The 26,794-nt window shown below is 50.3% G+C and overlaps 2 protein-coding genes across 7 annotated transcripts in view; one reads left to right on the top strand and one right to left on the bottom strand.

Moving 5' to 3' along the window:
* Positions 1–10,987, top strand: part of CSRNP2 (cysteine and serine rich nuclear protein 2) — a 29,221-nt gene extending 18,234 nt beyond the window's left edge. For 5 of the 6 annotated variants that reach the window (XM_077838540.1, XM_077838541.1, XM_077838544.1 and 2 more), the window contains 3 exons: positions 536–795; positions 4,816–5,112; positions 6,475–10,987. In XM_077838540.1, the coding sequence (XP_077694666.1) occupies positions 536–795; positions 4,816–5,112; positions 6,475–7,347 (1,430 nt within the window). In that variant the 3' untranslated portion in view covers positions 7,348–10,987. The remainder of the gene's footprint in view (positions 1–535; positions 796–4,815; positions 5,113–6,474) is intronic. The other variant, XR_013348471.1, reaches the window with a different exon arrangement.
* Positions 10,988–11,446: 459 nt separating this feature from the next.
* On the bottom strand, positions 11,447–23,872 carry LETMD1 (LETM1 domain containing 1). Its single transcript, XM_077838970.1, has 9 exons — positions 23,721–23,872; positions 22,231–22,382; positions 20,111–20,226; positions 19,556–19,638; positions 17,929–18,115; positions 16,911–17,012; positions 16,382–16,534; positions 14,973–15,069; positions 11,447–12,879 (listed from the first exon to the last, which is right to left on the bottom strand). Exons 1-9 carry the CDS (start codon positions 23,858–23,860, stop codon positions 12,809–12,811), a joined length of 1,101 nt encoding a protein of 366 aa, XP_077695096.1. The 5' UTR covers positions 23,861–23,872; the 3' UTR covers positions 11,447–12,808.
* Positions 23,873–26,794: the final 2,922 nt, after the last annotated feature.

The raw sequence follows: 26,794 nt of genomic DNA, 5'->3' as shown, positions 1-26,794 counted from the left end.
TATGGATGAAGTAAATAAACTGATAAATATGAGCAAGAGTGAATGAATGTTTCCAGTAAAAGGAATTTTAGGGCTTACTTGCCAGAAATCTTCAAATGGAAATGTGATTTTTTCCCCTTGACACGCTCCCTCTAACCCTATCAGACATTTACAGCCAGAGAGAGGGTCAGTATCCCTGGGACTGGCCTCCCTTCCCCCACTCCCCAAATAGGGTCCTCTTGCAAAGCCCTAGGGGAGGGTAAGGCATTTCCACGCATGAATTCCTCCTCCGTGAGGTCCAGGGTATGGCCTGCTCTGGAAGCTGGCAGCCAGTCCTGATGGACGCAGACATCCCACTTATCCCTCTCCCTCCCGTCCTTGTACCTCTGATCAGCCTTTTCAGGGGCCTGTGCGTCAGCAACTCAGAGCAAACCCGCCAGGGTTCGTGCGTCTGCTGTGTCATGGAAGAGCTGGGGGTGGTCGTGGCATGAGTAGGGTCCATCCAGAATCCCATGCGCTCGCCCTGTGTCTGACGCTTCCTTCTCTCTGCTCTCAGCCACATCCATCTTGAAGAGGCAGAAGCAGCTGCGCAGGAAGAATGTGCGTTTCGACCAGGTGACCGTGTACTATTTTGCCAGGCGCCAGGGCTTCACCAGTGTGCCCAGCCAAGGGGGCAGCTCCCTGGGCATGGCCCAGCGCCACAACTCCGTCCGCAGGTACACGCTGTGCGAGTTCGCCCAGGAGCAGGAGGTGAATCATCGGGAGATCCTCCGGGAGCACCTCAAGGAGGAGAAACTCCATGCCAAGAAAATGAAGGTATCACTGACAAAGAGGGGGGAGTGGGAGGGTAAAGGCGCCTAAGAACTCAGTGACTGCTGTGAGAATCCTCAGTCCAGGATCCTCTGTCTGGCCAATAGCAGCTGCTTTGACGGATGGTGCCTGCAACCCAGCAGCTGGGCAGGCATGTGATAAGTAGCCCCCAGAGGAAGTGTCTTCCTAACCCGCCCCCCACCCCGGTAGCATGGGGGCTTGACTTAAATCCTGAAGTAGGAGGGCTTAGATTCCTGCCAGAGATCTTTTAGTACTTACTCTTATAACTCCGGATATTCCTGTCACTGTAAATGTGCACTCCTTTTTTAATCCAGTTTGAGCTCTTGGTGTCGATGGCATCTGATTGGAAGGGAGTTCCACCAGCTGTGTGTGGTGTGAACAGGATTTATTTCGACCTCATTTTAAAGTATGCTGTCTTCCGCCATCACTTGTCTCTTGTCCTCACGTTCTGAGAGCGGGCGGATAGAGGCGCCTGGTTGCCCTTCTCCAGACCATGCTTGATCCTGCGTTGTTCCGTTGCTATTGGCATAGAGAAGGCAGATCGGACGTTGCTATTCACCCCTTCTTGGAATGCAACTGCCCGGTGGGGGGTGGATCTGTGACAGCCAGTTCTGGAGGGATTGGGACCCAAGTTGGGAAGAGCGAGATGCGGGGACGGGGATGATGACTGAGCTTCTTAAGGAGCAGCCAGAGGTAATTTTTTGTCTCAAGTCATCTACTTTTCTCTGTTGTGGGTATTGACCAGAGTGAACAAATCTGTGATGGGGCATGGCCTGCGGCCTGGCAAAGTTCTACCAGTGGTGCGGCTGCAGCCTGGCACGCTAAGAGACAAGATCCTGGCTGGAGCTAAACCTCCTCACTCAGCCTGGCACTAGGTTTTCTGAAAATTTGCCCAATTTCCATCCAGCTTCTAGAGATGAGGCACAAAGGAGACTTGATCAGTGGGGCATGCTATCCCCAATGGATGGGTACCTGGCCTGTGCCCTGGGGGAAGGAGGATTTGCCTAGAGACTGGACTTCCCTTACTGAATGGACGTGTCTGTCTGCAAAGCTAGCCTTTCAAATCAGCCTCTTGCTGCCATGGCAACCTGCTTGGCAAACGGTCACATATCCATCCAGCCTTTAAAGTGCACGCCTCAAACTAGGGCTTTCCCTTACTGGGGCATGTGGCTGCAGGGTGGCTTATGTGGGGCAGATAAACAGGTGCAGAGAGACAGGGCAAATGGTGAGTTGGGGTCTGCAAAGCACCTGCAGCCAATGCAGTCACGAGCAGGAAGCAAGTGGACTTACAGCCACGAGACTTGAACCAGACCCCTGTCCCTTGCCCCAGTGCAGCTGCTGTCCCAGGAAAAAGGACTGTGATCCTGGGGGCCTGGCATGAGCCATCAGTGGGCAAGGGGCAATGTCAGCACTTCCCCAGTGGCAAGCAGGGCTATAGAATTGCCATCTGTTGCAGGGAACCTCCTGGATTGCGGAGAATGAAGGTGGAGTTGCTCTGACTTCCATGGCTCCTGAAATGAGCATTATTAAGCTGGAGTTATTGCATCATGTCTCTCTCAGGAATTTTCCTTCTGCCTCCGCAAACCTGTGGCTTGTCTGATGAAAGCAGCAGCCTCTAGTGTATTGTCATGTATTCCAGCAGCAGCTTCTCCATCATGCCTACATTAGGAACTCTGAGTCTTTGCATTTAAAATATAAATGGGGAGGAAGAAAGCCCCGGCTGTAAGAACACACTGTATTGTCGGTTTCCAAGGGTTTGGGGAGCAGAAGGAATGAGAGAAGCTGCTGCTCGGCTCTGTATTCCTGTCGGCCCAATCAGGGAGCGTCCTTCATTTCTGTAATGGAAGAGGATTGGGGGCAGAATCACAGAATCACACGGAATCACAGAATATCAGGGTTGAAAGGGACCCCTGAAGGTCATCTAGTCCAACCCCCTGCTCGAAGCAGGACCAATTCCCAGTTAAATCATCCCAGCCAGGGCTTTGTCAAGCCTGACCTTAAAAACCTCTAAGGAAGGAGATTCTACCACCTCCCTAGGTAACGCATTCCAGTGTTTCACCACCCTCTTAGTGAAAAAGTTTTTCCTAATATCCAATCTAAACCTCCCCCACCGCAACTTGAGACCATTACTCCTCGTTCTGTCATCTGCTACCATTGAGAACAGTCTAGAGCCATCCTCTTTGGAACCCCCTTTCAGGTAGTTGAAAGCAGCTATCAAATCCCCCCTCATTCTTCTCTTCTGCAGGCTAAACAATCCCAGCTCCCTCAGCCTCTCCTCATAAGTCATGTGTTCTAGACCCCTAATCATTTTTGTTGCCCTTCGCTGGACTCTCTCCAATTTATCCACATCCTTCTTGTAGTGTGGGGCCCAAAACTGGACACAGTACTCCAGATGAGGCCTCACCAATGTCGAATAGAGGGGAACGATCACGTCCCTCGATCTGCTCGCTATGCCCCTACTTATACATCCCAAAATGCCATTGGCCTTCTTGGCAACAAGGGCACACTGCTGACTCATATCCAGCTTCTCGTCCACTGTCACCCCTAGGTCCTTTTCCGCAGAACTGCTGCTAGCCATTCGGTCCCTAGTCTGTAGCGGTGCATGGGATTCTTCCATCCTAAGTGCAGGACCCTGCACTTATCCTTATTGAACCTCATCAGATTTCTTTGGCCCAATCCTCCAATTTGTCTAGGTCCTTCTGTATCCTATCCCTCCCCTCCAGCGTATCTACCACTCCTCCCAGTTTAGTATCATCCGCAAATTTGCTGAGAGTGCAATCCACACCATCCTCCAGATCATTTATGAAGATACTGAACAAAACCGGCCCCAGGACCGACCCTTGGGGCACTCCACTTGATACCGGCTGCCAACTAGACATGGAGCCATTGATCACTACCCGTTGAGCCCGACAATCTAGCCAGCTTTCTACCCACCTTATAGTGCATTCATCCAGCCCATACTTCCTTAACTTGCTGACAAGAATACTGTGGGAGACCGTGTCAAAAGCTTTGCTAAAGTCAAGAAACAATACATCCACAGAGGGTTCAGGTTTTCTTCAGCTGCTCTGGGGGACAGGCCTGGTGTGTGGGTGGGGCCCGCGGCAGCCCAGGAGCCTTATCTGTAAGTCGGTTGCCCTGCTGAAGCCACACACGTTGATATTCCTTTAGGATCCCGGGTGCCAGGTCGTGGCACCTTAGCTGCTTTTCAACCACAGCAAGCTGGGAGAGACTTCACTTGCCTGCTCTCCAACAGATGATGCCATGTATGCTGCATCTGGCCCATGGGGCTGCTGCTCCACTCTGTTCCTCTCCTGAGGGGCCAGATATTTTAAGACACGGCAGCCTCCTTTTATCTCCCCACTTGCAGAGGGTGGGGAAGGGCAGCCCATCTCCTCTGACCTGAGTACAAATTCCTTCCCCAGCACATCTCCAGTGGGTCAGCGCAGATGGTGCCCTGCAGGCTATCACAAGCTGAAGGGTTGAAAGCTGGCCTGGCCTAGCAAGGAGCTGAGGAGGGGAAAACCTGGGGCCTGGTGGAGAATCCACTTGCGCGCGGCAGCTTGTTTTTTCATGCTGACTGGTCGCTCAGATCCCCCTGTGAAGCTGATGTCATGTGGAGGGCTGAGTCCCCTGCCTCCTGCTCCAGTTGTGTTGGACAGCTGAGTGAAATGGCATTTTGGCTGTAATGACCTTGGGGCGAAGGGGAGGGGGGGTGCAGGCCCAGCGGTACAAGAGGCCTCTGCGTGGGTGGGGATGAGGCAGTAGGTGACTGGGTCAGATGATGCTGTGCAGGGGGAAATTGGGAGGAAAAATCTTTCTCAGCATCTGCTGCTGCTGTTGAAGGTCCCTAGGTGCGTGGTCCCAACTGAGTCTCCCCTTTCCTGGCAGATCGCTTCTCCAAGAGGTAATGCTAGCGGGTGTCTCACCAGGCATGTGCTGGGGTAGAGCGCCAGGCCTTGTGCCCAGGGCCCAAGCCAAGGACTAACTCTGCCCGTGTCTCCCCAGCTGACGAAGAATGGCACAGTGGAGTCGGAGGAGGCGGATGGCCTGACCCTGGAGGATGTGTCAGACGACGACATTGACGTGGAGAATGTGGAAGTGGACGACTATTTCTTTCTGCAGCCGCTGCCCACCAAGCGGCGCCGAGCCCTGCTCCGGGCCTCCGGGGTTCACCGCATCGATGCTGAGGAGAAGCAGGAACTGCGCGCCATCCGCCTGTCACGAGAGGAATGCGGCTGCGACTGCCGCCTGTACTGCGATCCTGAAGCCTGCGCTTGCAGCCAAGCTGGAATTAAATGCCAGGTCTGTTGGGGCAGCTCTAGGTAGCACCTGGGTCTGGGCTGATCTGTGCTGGATTGCGTTGGTGCATCTCTCTGGCTTGGTTTGTCTCTAGGCTCAAAGGCTGTGGGTTCAGTTTCTGTGCCAGGTCTCTGGCTTATCCCCAGTGCTGAGCTTGCAGGGCAGGATGGGAGCTACCCTTCAGAGAAGACCTGCATCTGCGTGGTTCCAGGGGCTGCTGTGCAGGGCAGCTCCCAAACTGAAGGTGGTAACAGCCCCTTCTTGCAAATCAGAGGCATCCCAGGGTGTGGGGGAGCTCTTAGGTCTGCAGCATTGGCCTGCACTGAGTGCCTCCCTGCCCTGGAAAGAGCTCTGGGGACCTTAGAGGAATAACACATCAAATACCTACTCTGGTTAGGTGGGAAAAAGATTCCCCATTAGCTGGGGTGCCGTCCCTTCCCTTCCCTTCCCTTCCCTGCCGCCCCCGCCCATGGAGATGAACCCCCTGTTCAGTCTGACAGAGATGATGGCTGCAGCAAAGAGCCAGTAATCAGATCTTGATGGTGTCTGCCGGGTTGAGATCTGGGTTTGGGACCAGAGACTGCCCAGGTATGTGGCAGGAACTGTGGACTGCACTGGCTCCCCCTGCTGGCTGACTCATGTAGCACACCGATGGCGCCTTCTGGATAGAGGGGAAACCAAAGCAGTGGGGGTGGGGTGGGCAGTTTGGCATTTAAGGGTCAGAAATGGGGACAAGGGAGTAAGAGTGGAGTGACCTCCCGCTCTCCCCATCACCACCAAACACTTGGGGTCCTTGCATCAAAGCAGGGATCCCCTGAATATACTCATGAGAATCCAGGGGTAAAGAGCCAGACCTGCTGTTAGGGTGGCCTGGCCCCTCCTGCTCACTGGGCTTTTGAATCTCTGGTTGTTCCCATGATGGTGAGACACAGGGGGGTTGTTCCTGGTTAGCCACACTGTCCTTGGCTGGGTGCATGGGGAGCGGTGCTGGCCATTGTCCACTGATCCCTCCCGTCTGATGAGAGCCACAGCAATGTGCCCTCCTCTCCCCACCCCCGTCACCTGCCAGCCCCTTAGCCACGTGCTCAGGTGGGAAGAGGCAGGCAGATGCTGCAGGGTCACCTCACACTCCCCAGGTTTGGCTGGGGATGTGGAGCTCCGAGAAGGACCAGGCTCTGGCAAGGTTAATGGGGGCTGCACTTATGGGCTAGTTAATGGTTTGTTGTAGTGCGGTGGCAGACACAACCCTGTGCGTGTTTCCTTCAGCTGAGGTCTGAGCCCGAGTGCTTTCCCTGGAGAGGTGCTCATGCCATGTCACCCTGTTGTTGTCAGCTGCGGTCTCACTGCTCTTCCCTTTACTCCCAGGTGGATCGCATGTCCTTCCCGTGTGGCTGCTCCAGGGACGGCTGTGGGAACATGGCCGGGCGAATAGAATTTAATCCCATCCGGGTGCGGACTCACTATCTCCACACCATCATGAAGCTGGAGCTGGAGAACAAGCGGCAGGTGAGCCGGCCCCAGGCCCTGGAGGAGGAGTCTCTGCACGGCTCCAGCAACGACTGGCTGGGAACACAGCCCTCGGAGACGCAAGACTTCCAGGAGTTCATGGCGGAGAACGAGACAGCCGTCATGCACCTGCAGACGGCGGAGGAGCTGGAGAGGCTGAAGGCTGAGGAAGACTCCAGTGGTGCCAACATAGAGAGCTTAGGAGTGTGCATCCTTGAGGAGCCTCTGGCCGTGCCCGAGGGGTTGTGCCCAGGCCTACCCACGCCAATCCTCATTCAAGCCCAGCTCCCGCCGGGCTCGTCTGTCCTGTGCTTCGCAGACAGCACCGAGCAGGCAGCCTCGGCTGTGGCCGACCAGTCCTACTTGAACAATGGGCCGGTGGTGTACTACCAGGTGGACCAAAGGTCCGTGCTGGGCGTGAAGGGCGAGAGTGGCACGGAGGAGTCGGAGGTGCCCTCTCCTTACACAAATGAGAAAGATCTGAGTGTCTTCTCCGTCCCCGTGGGCTCGCTGGTGCCTTGCAGCAGAGCCGTGGCCCCGAGCAAGACGGAGACGGGGAAGGTAGCCGCCTTGTCTCTGGAGCCCTCCCTGCCCCACGAGAGCTGCAGGGCAGCCGTGTCTCCTCCGTTCCGTACAAACGCTCCGTCGTCTGGACCAGAGCAGGCCCCAGAGAGAGCGTGTGAGCTGCCTTCCCCGGAGGAGCGCTCCCTAGGGCCCGCCCTGGCCGTGTGACCCAGCCCCTGGCCCCTCCACGTGCTTTCTCTGATGTCTATTTATTGACAGATATTTTATCGAGTGGCAGTGGCCGCTGAGGATTATTTAAGTGGGGTGGGGTGGGGTGGGGGAGCCGGGCTGCTTTGTACATATGATTTAAAAGAAAACCAATGAAACCAAGCGCTTGTGGCAGTCTCTTGAGAGGGTGGGGCATCACGTCTAACGCTCGAGGTGCTGCTCCATGTGCCAGATGAGGGAGGAGGCTCAGCTGAGCTCCCTCCCATTTGTGGAACTGGGTGTCTCCCCTCCCCCCACCCCCACAGGGACCATCCTATGTGAATCTGTGTCCGTCTCCTATAAGCAATAGTGCGAAGCTGCCTCTTGTTCCTCCCCTTCGAGCACCGGACTTGGTCTGTGGGGCAGCAGGGATGCCTTTCTGTGGTTGCTTCCCCCCGTGATCTCGAACGTGTTTGTGTGGCAGAGTCTCATCCTGCTTCTCATCCCAGGTGAAACTGACAACATTCCTACAGTACCATCTGCTTCAGCACTTGCCCTTGGAACCGCCTGTCTGGACCCCTCCCCAGCAGCGGAACAGTCTGGGCTCTCCGCTCTCTCCCCTGGTATCTGCCACCCTTACCTTGCCCCGAAAAGATGGCTTTCTACGGATCAATCATCCTCCATGACTAGTTACGTTTACTCTTTCGGCATGCAACCATTTTATAAACTAACACCAGCTTAGAGTCTCCTGCTTCTCAGTAGCTTTGTCCTGGCCCCGCCCTTACTGCCTCCCAGCACTGCATCACCTGCCCGTTATGGGCTTGATGGAATCCATTCTTCTTTTTTTTTTTTTTTTTTTTTTTTTAAATGTGCTGAATGTTTACTGAGCCATTCTGTGACCCGTTGCCTGTAACTGATACTACAGTCCCTGTGCTGGGCTGTAGGCTCCCTTCCCTATGGCAAAGAAGGGAGCTCCCTCTTTGGACCTGGACTACTCCAATGGAATTGATCTTTGTGGAAGTATGAAGGTTGGATGGTAAAGACTGGTAACCTGGTGGAGACAGACGGGAGGATGCCACCTGACTGTTTCCTAATCAAGTCCATGTTTTCTGTTTTAATTGCACAGGAAGTGGAGTGGGGAGGGGGAAGACCAACAACATGATCCACATGCTCACCTAAAAAAAAGCTTCCTGCCACCCCGTCGCTTAATAGTGATCCTCTGTCCTGGCTCGGTCTAAACTGGAGGGTGAGAGGTTTGCATGCAATGGAATTGCAGCTTTGGGTGACTGGGTGAGCAGCAAATATTTCCACTCCTGAAAGAAATTGGCCCTTTCCCTACTAGGGCTGTCTGTGAATTCAGCAGAGATTGCAAAGGTGCAATACATTGGTGGCAGAGAAGGTGCTGTGCTCTGGGCTTGCATCCCAGCCTGGTGCAGGGAGGCACATAGTCATCATTCTAGTAAGCCACAGCATATTCCCAAGACTCTGGGGGAAAGGCGAAAACTTCTCAAAACTGCCACAATTCCTGTCCTAACAGCCCATGAACCCTGCCTTCCAGGCAGGTAGCAAAAGCACTTTTCTCCCTAGCCTCACAGGCATCTTCCCTTCTGTGGCAAAAAGCTGGTACAGACCCCGTCCCCTGAGTCCCCTCATTCTCCTGGCCCAAGGAGAACACATCCAGGACCCAGTTGTATTTCTCTGCACTGTACTTTCTGAAAGACCAGGACCCAGCACAACTGCAGTACTAAACTTCTGCGAAGAGCAGAAATACCTTTCCCTTCTCTTTCAGACTCATGGAACCTGCCGGGCTGCCGAAACAATCTCGTCCATTTCACTTTTCCATTACAGATTTCTCCCATAGTAAGTAGCTACAGCACTTATTTGTGCTGGAAGGATACTAAGCAGTTGGTGGTGGGTCAGCTACATGTTAACGCCTTGCTGGATTTCTAGGGTGAACAGAGCTGTGTTTTGGTGACTGGTATTTAAAATCCCCTTGCTGCCTGACTTCTTCCTGGCGCAGTGAGCAGTTAGAAGTGAATGTTGTGTTCAGCAAACTAGCTTTTCCTCTTTGGTTTAGACTGTGAACCTCCTCTGGCCTCAGTGGCCATGTATCCTTAAACATCGAACACCCAGGCCCATCACCTGCCTGCTGGGGCTATGGCCACAACCCCATCAACATGACTGTGAGAAATGGACAACAGCTCACACTGGTGCAGGTGATGTTTCTTCTCTCCCCCCCGTTTGTTACGGGGCACAAATGAAATCACTAAATTCCCTATTTCCAAATTCCACACTCTGAGCTATAAAGCTGGGTGCTGTAGAATAGATGTCCGGCCCACCCCCAGGGCAGCTGTCTTTTCAAAAGTGGGTCCCTACACAGGATGCTGAATCTTGCACTTGGTGCAGCCACAGCTGGGCATCTCCTGTAAACAGCCCAAACACGCTCCCTGCATTTTTGTTGCCTTAATTCCACAGCCAATCCCCTTCTTCTGGGACAGCAAGAAGCATAAAGGCTTTAAAAGTCATTCTTGCAGTAGGACAGCAACAGAGCGTGTGCTACTGAGCACTTTAAGCTTCACCCCTCGGCCGAACTGTAACCAGCAGAACGTGTGCTTGAGACTGGAATTAACCATTCACACCTTTTCCTAGCAGATCCCTTTGAAGCCTTTAGCAGGGGGAATTCTCCCCCCAACATTCCAAGATGGTGCTGCCAGTGAGTAGGAAGAGGCTAGTTGAACCCACAGGTAAAGTCTAAAGCTCTTCTCCTCCTCCCCCCCCCATCCCCCATGGAATAATGGTCACTTGTGCCAGTAGGATAACTCCCTCCACTTCGCACAGTTAGCTGACCTGGCTGTGTGTGTTGATCAGGTGTTGAGTAACTGGATTGGCCATTTGGCAGACTGACACCGTGTATCCATAAGGGCTTTGGGCACACGGCCTGCTCCTGTGCGAAACAGGGCAGCTCTCCTTTGCGAGGGAAAGCAAGTGAGTGGTTCTGCCTGGTGACATTTAATAGGTAAAATCTTCCCTTCTTGATTCGTATCCCAGCCCTTCGATGCTATGGAAGCGAATGAAACTAGGCCTGGGCCTTCTGGTGATGTGTGGAAATACACAGGCTGACCAGAGGCTGGACTGCTTTAAATGAAATTACAGAAGAATCCTAGGGCAGCAGTTAGGCTGGGGGCTCTCACACTAAACAAAGAACTAACAGGATTTACTCTATTTTTACAAAGATAACTATGCTGTTAATAGTGCAATGAAAGTGCATTTTGGCCTTTTCCCTCCCCCCTTCCCCACACACACTTTGTGACACTAATGCTGGTACCGCACTGTCTCCTCCTAAACCACTTCTGTTAGCCATGTAGTAAACCCAACAGCCCATCTCACTTCTGGTGCTATTGAGCTGTTGCCTGTTCCCGATCTGAGACATTTTGGTTCTAGCCCTGCTCCTCTTCCTATTTAAATAGTGACTTTGCTACTTCTAACTTCTCCGGTCTCCTCTCACACACTGTATACAGGTGGAATTTTCAATGTGAATCCAAAGCTTGTCAGGTCCTCTGCATTTTTTTTTTTTTTTTGGCCTTTTAGGTTCTTTTCATTGTGATAATGCTGTATTTAAAGAGAATATTTAAGTGTAAAAATAAAGAAATGCTCAAACTTGCATCCTGTGCCTTGTGTTCTCATCTCAAAGGGGATAAAAGCATATGGTTTAAGCTAGTTAGGGTGAGGTTACCTCTGTGCCACGGGGTAGGAACTCCTGTTGTGGCCTGTTAGACCCTAATTCAAGCAGATTAGAGAAGTGAGGTCTATTTGTGAAGTAACCATTGCACACCTCTCGAAATTGCAGTGTGGTCTGGGTCTATGGTGAAGGCATAAACAAACAAAGGCTGTTTACTCAGACTGCAGCTTAATATCCTCTGGTTTATTAATGGGACAAAGAATAGTGGGTCTTTAACAGCTCGCTTGATCCTCTGGGTTAGTCCTCCTAGACATGCCGTCGTCCTGCTTTAAAATCTGAGAGCAGGGCTCCAGTCTCAGCAATCTTAATCAGAGTTCCAGGTGCTGTGAGACTAATTGGACACCTCACACAGGATCTAATTTTAAAAATACACCAGAGACCTTTCCTTAGCTGTTGTCTTTAATGGAATATTTATGTAAGGATACCACAGATTTAAGACAGACATTTCATGCATTTTTACTGCCATAAATAACTTAAGACACTAGTTATAAGTAACTTTTTTTAAAAAATCCCTTAAACTCAACTTGCAGCCTCTGCCACGAGACATTCAGGTGCACGGGGATGGAGCTCCTGTTGACCAAACTCCTGGCTCCCAAATCCTCACACTGAGCAAAAAGTTCAGGTCTAAAAACTGATTAGGCAGAACTTAAATCACTTCATTGACAAAATGAAGCTGAGACTACATCCTTAACAGGTAAGTGCTGTTTAGCATTTATTTCTATGGCAATAGGCTCTAGGCCAGCATTTTCAGATTGGGGTACCAAACAAAGTGACCTGAACTCAGCTCCTACTGATTTCAGGGGAAGCTGCAGATGCTCGGAAACTGAAAATCAAGCTAACTTACAGTGGAGCCAAGTTTGAAAGTGGGAACTGGTCCTATCTGGCCTGTATCTCTTTCCAGCAATCAGCTAGGGCAGAGAGGAACAGCCACAGTGCAAGCACTAACAGGGCGCTGCTGTGAACTAAAAAGACAACTGAACAAATACATGGATCCTCAACATTAAGGCATATCACTGGCCAAAGGGGCAAGGTCACTTACTAAGCCCCAGGCAATTAGGGTGCTCTACTCACAACCCCTCCTAGTAAAATTCACCTTATTCCTAAAACAACATAGTAAATAAAGCTTAACAACTTAACAGGAAAAACAGCAAAGAGCACTGCTCCAGACAGGTGTCTCTTCACAGGTCCTGGAGAACAAGGAACCTAGCTGGCTAATGCCCACTACTGTAAGTTACCAGTGGGAGCTTACAAATCCAGGGGAGACTAGCTTTCTCCACTGGACAGGATTACATTTAAAGTGCCACAGTTTGAGGCTATAATAGCAAAGCCAGGGCTCCTGGCTGCATGCCAACATGGTCTCTTCTGGAAAATGACAGGGAAGAGCATAGACATCTGCATGGCTCAGAATTGCAGAATCACTCCCAACCCCAGCAAGGGCCACTCTTACACATTCCAAAACCATGGAATCTACCACCTGGTGACTGGGAGCCACAGCAGGTTCTTGCTCTCAGGGACTTGACGATGTATCTTAGGTAAATGAGCTTGCAGCTGTCATCGCTGGCAGGGCTGAGGAAGGGTTTTACTCTTCTATGCTGTACTGTTTAGAGGTGGATCAGCAGGCAAAAAGCAAGGTGTTTCTCGCTAAAGTCCAGCCCCCCTCCTGCAATGCAAGCAAAAAACTCTACCCTGCTGCAACCACCAGCACTAGAAATAGGTCGACAGTTGAAGTCGGTGCCTGTACCGTCACTCCTTGGCCCCGAGGTAGTTGGTGGACATTAAGACCATGCTGTGTGCCAAGAGCGAGACCTCCGAATCTGAAAACACAAAGTCACGTTTACCTGACACCTCCAGAGCCAGCAATCGGGAGTCCCCATCTTGAGCGTGCTACTGGTGGCAGGCACCCCCTGGCCCCAGCAGAAGGCATTTCCAGAGGTGAGAGGAAACAGTGGCAGGCGCCAGCTAAAGTATCCAGCCCTTTTATCCTTCATTTACCACAAAGGCTCACTGGACGGCTGGCAGACTGGGACGCAGCAGCAGCAGCAGTTAGCAGTGTAGGCTCACACTTCACCCAGGCCACAGCACCATCAAGAAGGTCTGAATACAAGTTCTCCTGACATCCGGCTCTGGGCTGTACACCTGTTCTGTAATGACCCCTACTACACCCATGAACAATGCAGGGGCTGGAAGGTCAGCCTCCTGTTTCACCAGCACTGTCTGGGCAGAGACAAATCCCTAGTTGGTTCTCGCATCAAATCCTCAAAAGAGGGAAGGGTAACACCTACACAGTGCAGTGATCACAAACCTGCAGCCAGGACAATCCCCCTCCCCACCCACGCCACCCATTTAGAACAGTGCTGGGGACTAGCTGGGAGGAAGAAGCAGCATGTTTGACAAAAGCAAGAGTTGCCTACACCTGCAGTAGCCCAAGGAGAGAACTGCAACCTCCACCACGGCATCTGGGCCACAGATGTATGCCAGGGACTCCACAGGTTTGCCCTGTAAATCTGCAGCGGGACCAGCTGACAGCACTCATGTTAAGCTTTTCTGTGCCATTCTCTGAGTGACAATCCTTGGCCAAGCTGTCTGTCATCTGGCAGCCCTTTTGGACACAGTAGCTCAGTTTTGCCCTGAAGAGAAGCTCAGTATCACCATGATACAGAGTCCTAAACCCTTTGCCTTGTTCCTCGAGGTTTTATAATTCCAGCTCTGCTCCCCAGAGACCTGACAGGTTGTGAGGGAGGAGCTGGCAGCAGGTAACTGGGATTGGCAAACTCCAGCTGCCAGGATGCTGATCAGGGGCCAACAAGAATCAAATGATTCCAGAAGAAAAGCTGTTCATTTGTTCGCAGAGATTTCATGGGTTGAGATACTCTCTAGCCAGCAGTCCTGTCAGAATTTAGTATTTTAACTAAAGCCACCAGTGACACTCAGGACAGGCACAGGGGAGGGGAAATGTCAATCTCGTTCTTGGAAGCCAGGGCAGAGGCCAGCTCCTCTCCAGCTAGTTGTGAGAAGAGAAAGTGAGAGGTTAGAAGCTCCACCGAATGGGCTGATCCCAACCCATTAACTGTGGGGGATGTGGTTCCCCCAGGGAGCCAGCCTGGGAACATACTCCATTTAAACAGCCGTTTTTTAGGTTAGAGACTGCAGTGCTTTTGGCCATGTGCTCCATCGCCGCTCAGCCTCCCTAGCACGCATCTCGGCCAAATAAGCCCAGAAGCTGCAGCTAATGCACTGGCCTGGCCCAATTGGAGCTGTTTGAATGTTTATGTCTCTTCGTATACTGAGAAACTCTTCTTTGGATATCTGTTCCTCTTTCCCCATGTACCTGCACTCAATCAACGGTGCCAAGAGGACACGAGATGGCAATACTATGATCTGCCTCTGAGGGTCCTGCAGCGTGAACTCTTTTTTTCTCTGTTAAAACACACGCATAACCTGGGCTCTCCCAAGCCCAAGGATTTCAGTAAGGTCCCACTTCCGGGACACCAGAGCAAGACCATAACCTTACGGAAGGACACCGTGCTCAAGGTTCAGACAGACCAGCCAGAACTTGGTTCAAGGTCTCACCTAAAAGTAAATGGCTCAGAAATCAGCTTATCCACCTCCAAATGCAGAAGGGCTGGAATGTGAACCTGTGGCTGCAGGGAACCTAGGCTTTTCAGACCTGAGGTTTGGACCATTATGCCCACCCCTCCCTATTGTGGGCATCTGTAGGGCTGCCATTCAGAAAGCCCTGAAGCTCCATTTGTTTTGAAATGTATAACCCTGTGTGACACGTAACTACAGCTTTGATGTTCACAACCTCAGGTGCATTGCCTGAAGTCAGCCCTACGGGATCTGCACCGCACATAAGAGGAAGAAGCAGCCAAGAGGTGGCCAGCTGGCTGAGCTCTGCCAGTCTTACCTTTCAGTTCACAGGAGAGCTTCACCCACTGCTTCAGCCATTTTTGGCATTCCGATGGGCTGAGGTGGGTGGAGTTCAGGCCCCGGACATAACAAGCCTAACGACCACAGAAGAGAGAAAAGCAAGTGTCAGGGCAGGTGCGTGCAGACTAATGAGCTTTCATTTCAGTGGGGATCACTGAACACAAGGGGCTGGAATCTGGACTGAGACTCCCATGAAGTGCAGCCCAGGAAAGAGGGGACAAAAGTAGCTTTAAACCATGGGCTGCCTTGGTCCCCTGTGTAAGTTAGAGCAGCCCCATTGCTGCTCCGCTGCTCTACAGCCTAGAATCACCAGAGTACTCCATCTGCTTCCCTTTTACCCCCAGCATGCCCCTACACGGGAGAGTGAGGTGCAGGAATAGCACAGGGCCATGTAATCCAGCCCTACTCTGGACCTCCACTAGAAGTGTTCCCCCAGTGGCTGCTTTATACTCCCTCTATTCTGCTGGAAGTGAAGCTCAAACATTCACACTAAGGCAATCTCTTGTGCAGGAAGGATTGCAACTCTAGACCCCTTTAAAGTATATTCAGAGCACTAGTCAATTTCAGAGGCAATACACACGTGTTACTCCTATGTCCCCTGTACACTAAATCTCTTGAATCCTGACTCCCTGCTGGAAGGTGTATTCACAAGGCAGCTAGTTTATTTCTGATGGGAAGAAACAGGCTTAATTCTCTGGCTCAGTTACTTTTGGGGGGCATTTGGATAAATACAGCTTTAAATGGACCAAAACACCATGTAGTTTCTCTAGTGCAATTGCTTCACACATGAGATGGCATGGGAGAAGTCTCCCCCTCCCCCCAGGAAACATGTATAACCCTGCCTCTCACCTCAAATCCCTGCCCACTCCCTCTGCTGAGGAAGGCTTATTTGTGTGGCCCAGGCATGGCCTAGCTATCCTCCCCCATACATACACTTCAAGCAGGGAAAGTCACTGATTCATGCATTTCTTCTTAGCTCATTGTACATCTCTGGAGCTGAGCGATTTAAACTCAGTGACCCGCTTTCCTCTTTTCCCCAGCCCTAGCTAAGCAGCAGAACAAACAACAGGGCCTAAGCCTGCAATCCCCCCTTGACTTCAACGGGCATTTTGTCTGAGTCAGGAGTGCAGGATCAAGCCCCAAGTTATCGGCCAGGATCTGAGCCTGAATAGTATTTCTTTGATGTAGACAGAACAGGAGAAACCGTGACCGATTCGTAACACAGCAAATCATATTCCACCACAGAGACGCTGTCACACAAGGCTTTTTGCTCACGAGTGAGAGAAAAAACCAACTGTGTATCTAGTTCTCCCCAACAGGATTCTGGGAGTCTCGTATTTTTCTAAGCTAGCCGGCACAACATGAAAGGGGAGGACTCAGTCTTACCATTTTCACTTCCTCTTCAGTTAGTTCGCTCACTCCCAGCTTCAGCATGGCTCGGTCCAGATGCTGTAACTCCAACATATGGCTCCGCAGCCGGTATCTCAGGAAGAAGATTGGCAAGTGAGGAGTCAGGAACAGGATACGGCTCAAGGCTTTCTGTGGCAGGGAGTGAAAAGCAGGGCAAGGAAAATCTGTGAAGTCTCAAGGAAACCTGCTAAGATTCAAGGAGGGTATATGGGATAGTGGGCAGAGCCCAGAGAACCCAGGGATCTAATCCAGGCTGAGCTATTGGCGATGATCATCCCTGATGGGTTCAGACTTGGAGGTGAGGTTAGCCTTGGGTAAGAGCATCTCCCTTGAAAAGGCCTTCCGCAAGCAGTGGGCAGAGGGCATCGTGAAACAGCCGCCGGCTGCTTCGTGACCATTCAGAGTTCAATGAACTGCCTCCGTCCTCAGCACTCAGCTGTACGTACAATCCCGGCTATCTCCTTAATCACTAGCACAGACAGCCTCTGCAGGGAGAGGCACTTACCACTTGCCAAACGCGCAGCCTTTGCAGGCCCAGGGGATGTCCCGTAAACAAGCTTCTCACGGCCAAAAGTTTTGCCACCTCTGGATGGGAACCGCTCTGCACCTGGGAGAGCCAGATTTTTTTTGCTCATGATACTTCCCACAAACAGATGACTCGTCTGACCCCAGCTACTGAGGACTCAGCAGGACCCCTGGAAATCCATCTGTGCCCAACAGGTAAGTCGCTAACCTTGTTCCCTCAGCATTTCTAAGTGCCAGGTGTTGTGGCATTAGCATGCTGTGTGGTGCCATATTACTCTCAGCCTACACCAAAGCAGAAATGCCTCTCTGCGTGGATGGTCTCCATTGAATTGCTTTGGAGCAGCAACTCCGGGTAACCACATCCCCTCTCCCATCACCGAGGGTTTTCTCACCAAGCTGATGCAACCTGGGCACTTTTTTGCTTGTCATAAGAGGGTTTTACTTCTTCCACCTCCCAGACTCCTACCTACCTATTAGCACAAGGGCAGCCTTTCTGCCTCTTAAAGACCTTTGGATTCATCTCTGTAACTGCCTCGGGTGGAACAGATCGAGACTGTTTCCTTTTTATGAGGTTAGAACAATGAAAATTCAGGGGAATTTGTCTGCCCATGGACAGCCAATGAAGCTGAGGAAGCTTGGAGGGCAAGAAATGAGGGATCAGCCCTTCTTTAAAAGGATTTGAGACTTAGGATGACCCACAAGCATAGGCTCAATCCCCATCAGAGACAGAATCCTAGACCCGCTGGATGGGATTCCTATTCTAGCAGACAAACTCAACGTTTCAGATGTAAACAATCCCACCAAAACTACGGGCCAAATCCCCCTCTGACCCCAGTGGGGTTACACAGAGTGCAGTTCAGCATACAATTTGATCCCGTGTGCCAACCAGGTTAGCTCAGCAGCCAGTAAGGCTATAACCTAATGATGAGACGCTGCTGACCCTACAGTGTCCCCGAGGAGCCGTCCCCATGGGGGCAAGGAGGCCCTGTGTTACTTACCTGGGTGCAGAGCTCTTGCATCTGACTTCGGAGCTGCTGATCCGCTACAAAACGAGTCACCTGCTCTAAGCCATCAATGAGTTCTGGGTACACCTCTCTCCGCATACCATGATAAATGTTCAGAAACTCAGACTGCTGCTTTGGGGTCCAGAAGTGGCGTATCAACAGTTGCCTTGGGAACAAGTACCTTGGAAAGAAAAGGTCATCCAGAGGTAACACACTGAGCTTCACAAGCAGGGACACTGCAGCTACACAAAATCCAATACTCCGCAGTCACAGGCCAGGCTCGTGGCCTAGCAATAGTGCCTTGCCTGTCAAACCGGAGACACGCTGTGAGTGTTCTGGGACCTGGCCCCATGGTTACTGCTCTGCCTGTGATGTGGCAAACCAGGGCTTGATTCCCAGTTCCTTCTGTCCAGATCTGGGAGCTCCACAGAAGTGGGACGCTCAGACCCTTGCACAGGGAACAGCCTCCCCTTCTGGCCAGTTAAGGGGCAGCATCGATGAGCTCCAACTAGTCCCATCTAGCCCTCGGCTGTGACCCAGGACCACCAGTATGCAGGTATAAAGATCTCCAGAGCGCCGATGATGCAGAAACCTCACTGATAATAAGTCCGTTAAGATACTAGATAAATAATCTATCAGTCATTTAGCTGTATCAGTTAACCCACAGAGCACAACATAGTCTAGTCAGGGCTGTGCAAGGAGCTTGGAGGGGCATTCCAGGTGCTTGGAGGGGCATTCCAGGTGCTTGGGGGTGGAGGGTAGCATCCGGGAAGGGAACTGGATCACTTATCTGGATGGGGTAGCTGGGAAAGAAGTATGGACACATGTGAGGAGGCCACTTTTACAGTCAAGTGTCCACCGGACTGTTTACTGAAGACATACTCAGATGCTACAGTGATAAGCACCATATAAATGCCAATAAATATAAAGTTTGCACTGTTCTTAGGGTTAGAAAGAAGGAACTAATGGCATGGGGAGGTACCTAGAATGCAGCAGAAATCTCCTCAGACAAAATCAATGCTGTTTGGTTTGTTCATCTGGATTTCCTTTTTGCTATAAGGGGGCCCAGAACACGCACTAATATAGTGAGAGCAGAATGTCCCAAGAGATCCAAGGCACTGGATTTTTACAGAGGTTAGTACAGAAATGGGAACTTTAATCTGAATAGAAGGGAGAAATCAGTTCGGATAGAAAACATTCAGATTCCATCTAGTTCATGACGTCTAGGTGATGAGTTGTCTGCAGACAAACAAGAAGTTAATGACTCTTCCCTCTTGCGCTTACTCAATTTAGACAACTGGAAAACTACATCAGAAAAAACGAATCAGGCCCAGAATCATCATTTTCCATGAATATGAGTGTAGCTTTAACTGCTGCAAAAAATAGTCTCCAGAGGAACAAATACAGCTGTTCTATAGCAAACCCTCTCATCAGACAGCCAGGAATAGTACAAGTGTCAGCTGAGAGACGAGAGAAGAAAGGAGCCCAAAGAGAAAGATCAGCTCCACTGACTAATCGCTTCAGTTACCATCTGAGCCTCTGCATGGTGACTATTCAGGGCAAGGACTTGGCAACAAGATGTTCAACAATGTTTTAAAGGCTCGGTAAAAGACATACTTACATCAGCAAAAAGACGAAGTAGTTGGCAAAAGGTGGAAGGGAGAGAAGCCCAATAGGAATGGCCTTGATCAGGTCCCTGCGAAACTGACCAAAAATTAAAACAACACAGTTATGACTTGATAGCAAGTTACAGCAGTGCAGTTGAAAACTGATTGATAGACTGTCTCAGATCGGCCAGCAGCATTCTAACCCTGCTCTCAATAAGAAATGCTCTGTAAGTGCCAGGAACATTATAGGCCAGAGCAAACTGCCAGGCTGCCTTGGGTTAAATACCCAACTTTGTAAAGCCACCATGCTATGGTGGCAGGTTCTTTAAAGTGTGTATCTTGACCCTCCCTTCACAGAAAGGATAGAGAGTCTACCCAGTGACAACAGCAGACCCACCCTCTAAAAGCAGGGCACTCTCTCTCTGTCATGGAATCACAAGAGGTGTAAGTCACTAAACAAGGTTGCCGGTTGCATGGGACAGTGTAGTAAAATGCTTGATCGTTTGAGAAATTCAGCATAACTTACAGATACCAGAGTAAGAAACAGGAACCTGAAAGGTGGCCCCCACCTGTCTTAATCTTTCCATCTCCCTGTATGGAAGCTGATGAAAATCGATCTTTTGAAGGGACATGTTTAACTTTATTCTTCTTATTTCTTTTGCTTCCGAAAACAATGTCCGAAATCCTGTACAGAATACAGATGTTACCTTCAGGCCTGGAGCTGTGCTCTGCCCCAGAGATCCCTTGACAATGTCCTTCACAATCCCTTACATCCTTATTTAGTTTGGCTACTGAGCAGCAGAGTGCAGTACAACACAACTTGATGCATTGTAGATTGTCTCATATAGGCTGTTCTCCACATAGAGTTATTCAGAGAACAGAAGAAGCTGAGAGTGAAACAAGAATAGAGGCTGGAACATGTAGAATCTAACTCAAGCCATCAAAATTTCAACAGCTCTTCCAACTGTTGCAGCCATCTGCAGAATGCGAAAGCAGTTTACCTGACTGATCCAAAACCTTTAGTAGCACAGGCTGCAGACTGGAGTAGCCCATCAAGCTGTATTACAGGATTTTTTGGAGGGATGTGCATGAGGAGGGAGGGCAGTTAGCAGTAATTGTGTCTTCCTCGGTACACATAAAATTCTGACTTCAAATCAAAACAGGAAGTGCCAGAGTAGATCAAACCAGTGGTCTATCCAATCTGATCTCCTGTTCCTGAGTCAGCTGGGGAAAGATGTTTCAGAGGAAGGTACAAAACCCACAGAATGGACACTTCTGCATTAAGGATTCAAGCATCCGAGAAGTTTCTTCCTCTGCTCTAAAACATGAGGGCTAATATCCCTTACGGGCAAGATTTTTCAAAAGTGCCTAAGGATCTATGTCCCTTTGTCCCTTTAAAAAGCCCACCCTGTACACTCATCCTAGAACAGTAGGCATTCATTATCCATATAAATGTTGAATTGGTTTTTTTGGAATCCTACTAAGCTCTTCGCCTTAGTCTATTATGGCAATGACTTACGTGGGTGAATTATGCATTTTGTGAAGGCCATTAAAAGTATTCATTTTAAATCCGTTGCTTTTCAGGTAAAGAGGCTGACGCCTTGGTCTTGTATGGAGAATAAATAAGCTTACAAAACTTATCTAATATCTGTCTATTATGTCAGCTTTTTTCTGTCTGCTCTCTAAGTAGTCTGAACCATTTTATTCTTCCCCATATGGAATTATCACTTTTGTTCCCCATCACTGAACCTTTCTATTTCTGCTTTATCCTTTTAGTGATAGGGTGACTAAAACTGGATCTTTTTTCAAGGGGAGGGAGCCTCCTTTTCACCTATGACTTGGATATACAAGAGGTCTTTAAATCTCAAAGTTAATATTTATTCCCAGTACGCTGGTCCAGCCTTTACAAACAACATATCATAGAGAAGCCCAGAAGGTGACTATTGTGATCATCTTGTATGACACAAGCCATAGAATTTCCTTGAATTAACTCCTGTTTAAACTAGAGCACATCTTTCAGAAAAATATCCAATCTTGATTTAAAAATTGCCTGAGCTGGTGTATCTACTGCAACCCTCTGTAAATTGTTCAAATGGTTAATTACCCTCACTGTTAAAAAAGTGTGCCTTACTACCTGTCTGAATTTGTCTAGCTTCAACTTCCAGTCACTGGCTCTACATTGGATGTTATTGGATATAGAGCAGTTTTCAAAGCAACGTTGTCTGGCAGTTCAGATTTAGATTTTGTGAGAAAAAATTTTACAGAGCTTAATAGAAAAGTTTTCATGGTTTTAAGACGTTTTTTGGGTTTTTTTTAAACATTTGTCTGGAATGTGTTAATTACCCAAACAGCCTGACCCAACAGAGTGAAACTAGCTAGTCTATTTTCATTGTCCAAACTGAATGAAATGCAAAAAAAGCCAACACCCATCGTAAGTGATAAGTTAATGCTATGTTACGGCTGAGACTTTCAGTCAATTGCTTAAGGGACTTGAAAAATTGGCTTTGAAAATCCCACCCTAAAAATTCTTTCATGTGCAAAATTCTGAGACTATTCATAAAACACAGAAAAAAATAAGCAATTTTTAGTCTTACAGTGTCCCTTTAGCTAACAAAAAATAGGCTACAATTATTGAGCCTGCCTTTTCTATAATCAGTCAAAGAAACCAGTTCTCCCACTCAAGACCTACCTTTCAGAAAAGTCGAATACAATAGATAGAAGCGGGGGAATGTCCCTTCCAAAAAGCTCTCATATTTCCCATTGGCATATTTGAATTGTGATATGACAGCAGCAAGGAGGGCTTTGGGGTTTGTCTTTGTAGAGAGGCAGCATGCTGGGTGCCTGTAACAAAAAGTAACTCACAGAAAAATCTTATAGGAACCAGGTGATCTTTCCATACCCTGCACAGTGAGGCTGTAAAGAGGAAAGTACATGTGCTCCAGCCAACCAGCAAAGCCTTGTGGGGATGTAGGGCTTGAGCTGAAGTGATTTGATTGGATGCAAAGCCTGAGTAGCTGTGAGGAGGGGGGGGTGGAAAAAACCCCCACTCACAATGAGGAAGATGGGACAAAACTCTACAGGGATTTCATTTTTGAAGTATGCTGGTAACAAAGGTTCTGCAGGCCAAATTCCATTCTCAGATGAACCTATGTACCACCACTGCCTTCAGAGTCTGTCTTGTTAAATTTGTGCAATGAGGGCAGAATTTAGCCCAATAATCACACCTTAGTTAACAATTCTGTTACTGATGCCAGAGCCAGAATGGAGTCCAACTCTTTTTTAATACGGTCTTGGCCACTGCAGGGCCAACAAAAATAATCAGATACTTCTGATTTACACTAATGTGAGTGAGAGAAGAGTCGGATCCATTGTGTCTGAGATGGAAACTTAAGGAGATCATGTTACAAAAGAGTCTCAGGAAGCTTCAGTAGCTCCTAAATGTGTTGGCTGAGGTGCTCATCTCCACAAAGTAGCCCTGAGCTAGCTAATGAGCATCCAGCAGCAGTCGCAGGGAGATGCAGCCAAGCAAGAGGCAAAGTCACCTCCAGAACCACCTGGAAAAAAAACTGACATCCAAAGATTCAGACAATATCCGCGGCCCAACCCTCCCCTACCACCACAACCCAACCCCAGGGTAAACAGGCACAGCTGGTGTGAAAAGGCAGGAGCACAGCTGAACTGGCAACAAGGATCCTCTACAACAGGTGTAGCTGAGCTGACAGTGGGGGGCTGTCCGCACAGAGGAGGAAGAAGTCAGTGGGCGCAGCTGGCGTGGGGGGGCTGGGCAACAGAGGAGGACTGGTCAGTAGGCACAGGTGGCACTAGGAGCCATGCAGGGGGCACAGAGGGGGAAGGTCCCAATGGGCCCGGCTGGCAGGGGACAGAGGGGGAAGGGCCCATGGGCATGGCTGGCACCAGGACGCACGGCGGGGACGGCTGAGCGGTCACCATGGAGACCAGCAGGAGGGGGGAAAGGCCAACGGATGCAGCGAGCACCCGCGGGGGGGGGGGAGGAGGGGGGTCAACGGCCACAACGGGTACCGGGGGGAGGGGCCAACGGACACATCTTCTGTCACCGGGGGAAGCGGCGGGGGGAGGGGCCAACGGCCACGGCTCCCGTCACTGAAGGGGGGGTTGCGGCCCCCGCGCCTGCCCCTGACACCCGGTGGCCGCGCGCACCTCAGCGCCCTCCAGGCGGGGGCCGGCTCGGGAGCGCGCAGGACCCGGCGCAAGCAGCTGGCGGGGACGGTTACGGGCCCTACGCCCAGGAGCCCGCCGTGCAGACCTCCCCGGCAACAGCCCAGCCTGGACAGCGCCATCTTGGCAACGGCGCTAAGGTCATCACTAAGGGCCAAAGGGCAAAGGTTATCGCGCGGCTGGAGTGGCGGGGGGGGGGGAGGAGCGGGGCGATGGACAGGCCCGAGGGCTGATTGGCTGGAACTTCCGAGCTGGCGGGTTCTCCCCCATCGATTCGCACGTGACTATAGGCGGATGTGCTCCCGTGCAGGTCGGGCATGTGACTATAGGCGGAAGTGAGAATTGGGCGGGGCTAGGTCTGCGCCTGGGCAGGCAGCGGAGCCTGGGGATGAGCCACTACCCGCGAGAGGGAGTGAGTAGGAGGAAAGGTGAGGCAGGCCCTTCCCCGGCCATGAAGCAGGAGCTGGGGCTGAGCCACCCTCCCAGGAAGGTGATCCAGGCCCTTCCCCAGCTGTGGGGTGGGGGTGGGAGTAGTGAGGCAGGATGTGCCCCCCAGCAGGGGGAGGGGTAAGCCAGACGTGGAGCAGGGGGGTAGGGGGATATAGCCAGGCAAGGCCTTGCTCCCCGCGTCCTCTCATCCTACACAGCAGGAGGAAGGGTGAGAGCAAGGCAAGCTCCGCCCTTGGCATGGGGATGGGTGAGGTATTCCGGCCCGTATCCCCTCCCAAGACAGGAGGAGCACGAGCCGAGCTCCCTCCAGCATATGTGGGACCTGCTGCAGCAGATATTACCCCTGCTGAGTGAAGTGCCAGTCGCTTTTATTCACACGACCCTGGGGTGCATTTGGGAAGAACCAGTTGCTGCCAAAGGGGCAGTGATAGCCTCCTGCCTGCGCATGGATCAGGATGCTCTTGTTGCCGGCACCCAGGGCCGAGAGGCAAAACAACAGCAGGGGTTTGTTACCCGATGTGCGTCACCCAATAATCACAACGCGGTGGAGAAGCAGAAAAGTTTATTTGCAGCTGCAAACAAGGTACAGGGAGAATAGAATCTCAAATCCTGCACCCAGAGCAGGAAGTTACACAGGCTTTTATACATCCTTTTTCCCAGCATACCTATCCAATAGCAAGCTGCCCTAAGTATCCATATAGCCAGCCAATCCAGTTACCAGCTAGTTCCCTTGTTTTTTGTATCATTTATTAAACTATACATAAAGCTGCTTTATTCAGCATTGTTCTTCCATATCTGCCCTGTTTGGCCTTGTTTAGTTTCAGGCAGTCTGACTCTGCAACATATTGTTGCAGATCCTCAGCATAACTGCTGCGAGTGCCTCCAGGTGGGGGGGCCAAGGACACTTGGGCCTAGTGCGAGGGGGCTTCATCGACACTCGTGGTCTTCCATCCCCTCGAGTTACCTAGTGGCCATGCCCCAGTGTCCCCAACACTCTGAGCTCTCCTGTACCCTGATTGCCACCCTGCAATTTTGCTGATGTCAGTCTGTGAACACCTCAGGGCAGATGCTGTCTCCTGAATGTTCTGGAAGATGTCCTGCATAAACCCATTCCTATGTGTGCGGAGACCCAAGGCTTCTGTCCTCTCTGGACTTTGCCAGCACTTGTACAGCCAGCCAGGCCAAGAGATAACTCATGATTTATTTCAGAGTAACAGCCGTGTTAGTCTGTATTCGCAAAAAGAAAAGGAGTACTTCATCTGATGAAGTGAGCTGTAGCTCACGAAAGCTCATGCTCAAATAAATTGGTTAGTCTCTAAGGTGCCACAAGTACTCCTTTTCTTTTTTCTCATGATTTATGCCTGTGCCACCTGAAGCCACTAGAGGGGGTTATTCCTAGTGTTGTCTTGTAGTGGGATCTTTACACACCATTCCCCTGCCTTCAAAAGATATGTTCTGTCACATCCACATAGGGTGACCAGACATCCTGGCATTAGGGGCTTTGTTTTATATATGCAACTATACCCACCTCACCAAAAAAAAAAAAAAAGTGTCCCAACTTTTCACACTTGCTATCTGGTCACCCTATGCCCACATAAGGGCGTGAGACTTTCCTCTCTTGGCACTGGGTGTGATACTGTAAGAACTGCTGAGCTAAATAAAATCTCCAGGAATTTCTGAGACATGTGAGATCTTTCCACTGTCTAACAATTTCCAACCCACCTGTCAAACTCTCTCTTCTCTGGTTTCAGAGTAGCAGCCGTTTTAGTCTGTATCCACAGAAAGAAAAGGAGGACTTGTGGCATCTTAGAGTGCTGTAGCTCACAAAAGCTTATGCTCAAATAAATTTGTTAGTCTCTAAGGTGCCACAAGTACTCCTTTTCTCTCTTCTCTGTTTCTCCATGAGTCCCTCTTCCTGTCCAATTGTGCCTGTCCCTCCCTCCCTCTTTCTCGCACCCTTCCACCTTCCCTCGTTTCTGCCAGGACTCCTCGGTTACCTTAACTCTCTTTAGATGTGATTTTCTTGTTCCCTAAAGTGCCAATAAAGGGAATGGCTAAATGCAGTGGTACAAGTGCCTTGCCTGTAGTTGATGCTATGCAAATAATAACTGTATATCTTACCCACCAAACTTACAGATGTCTTGATGGACAGCTCCTGCTTTTTTCAAATGGGGTAGATTGTGCTGTTCTTGTACAATATCGTTTGACCTGTTGGTACAGTTTCCAGGAACAAACTTGGGAGTGGCATCATGGGAAGAGTTTGGCTTTAATTCTTTTTGCATCATTGTTCTGGGATAGTATTCTTAATATCAATTAATTAGCACTTCAATAATATTTTGTTTTATCTTCAGTGAGCTTTACATTCACTAAGCAATTCACAGACTTCCGGCAAAGTTAGAGAGTGTTCTCCCCATTTTACAAGGCCGAGAGGGGAAATATCTTGTCTGTGGTCACAGAAGAGAATCAATATCAGAGCCAGATGTCACAATTTCAGAGTAACTGTGCCTGGAACTCCCAATCAGGTCTCCAGCCATCACCTGTTTCTTGTCCCATTCCTCACTGACCCCGGGGGTTTTAAGGCTGTATTGCTCTCTGCCTTACTCTGT

The sequence above is a fragment of the Eretmochelys imbricata genome, chromosome 20, assembly GCF_965152235.1.
Source record: "Eretmochelys imbricata isolate rEreImb1 chromosome 20, rEreImb1.hap1, whole genome shotgun sequence".
In the NCBI taxonomy this organism is placed as follows: domain Eukaryota; kingdom Metazoa; phylum Chordata; order Testudines; family Cheloniidae; genus Eretmochelys; species Eretmochelys imbricata.
This window is presented reverse-complemented; position numbering and strand designations above follow the sequence as displayed.

Bases quoted from the DNA above. Each gene is read 5' to 3' on its own strand.
- LETMD1 (XM_077838970.1), bottom strand. From the start codon at position 23,860: ATGGCGCTGTCCAGGCTGGGCTGTTGCCGGGGAGGTCTGCACGGCGGG. The intron at 20,227-22,230 runs GTAGGTCTTGAG...TATTCTGTACAG, and splicing joins GTATTCGACTTTTCTGAAAG to GATTTCGGACATTGTTTTCG. The intron at 18,116-19,555 runs GTAAGTATGTCT...TTTCTTTCCAAG, and splicing joins TACTTCGTCTTTTTGCTGAT to GTACTTGTTCCCAAGGCAAC.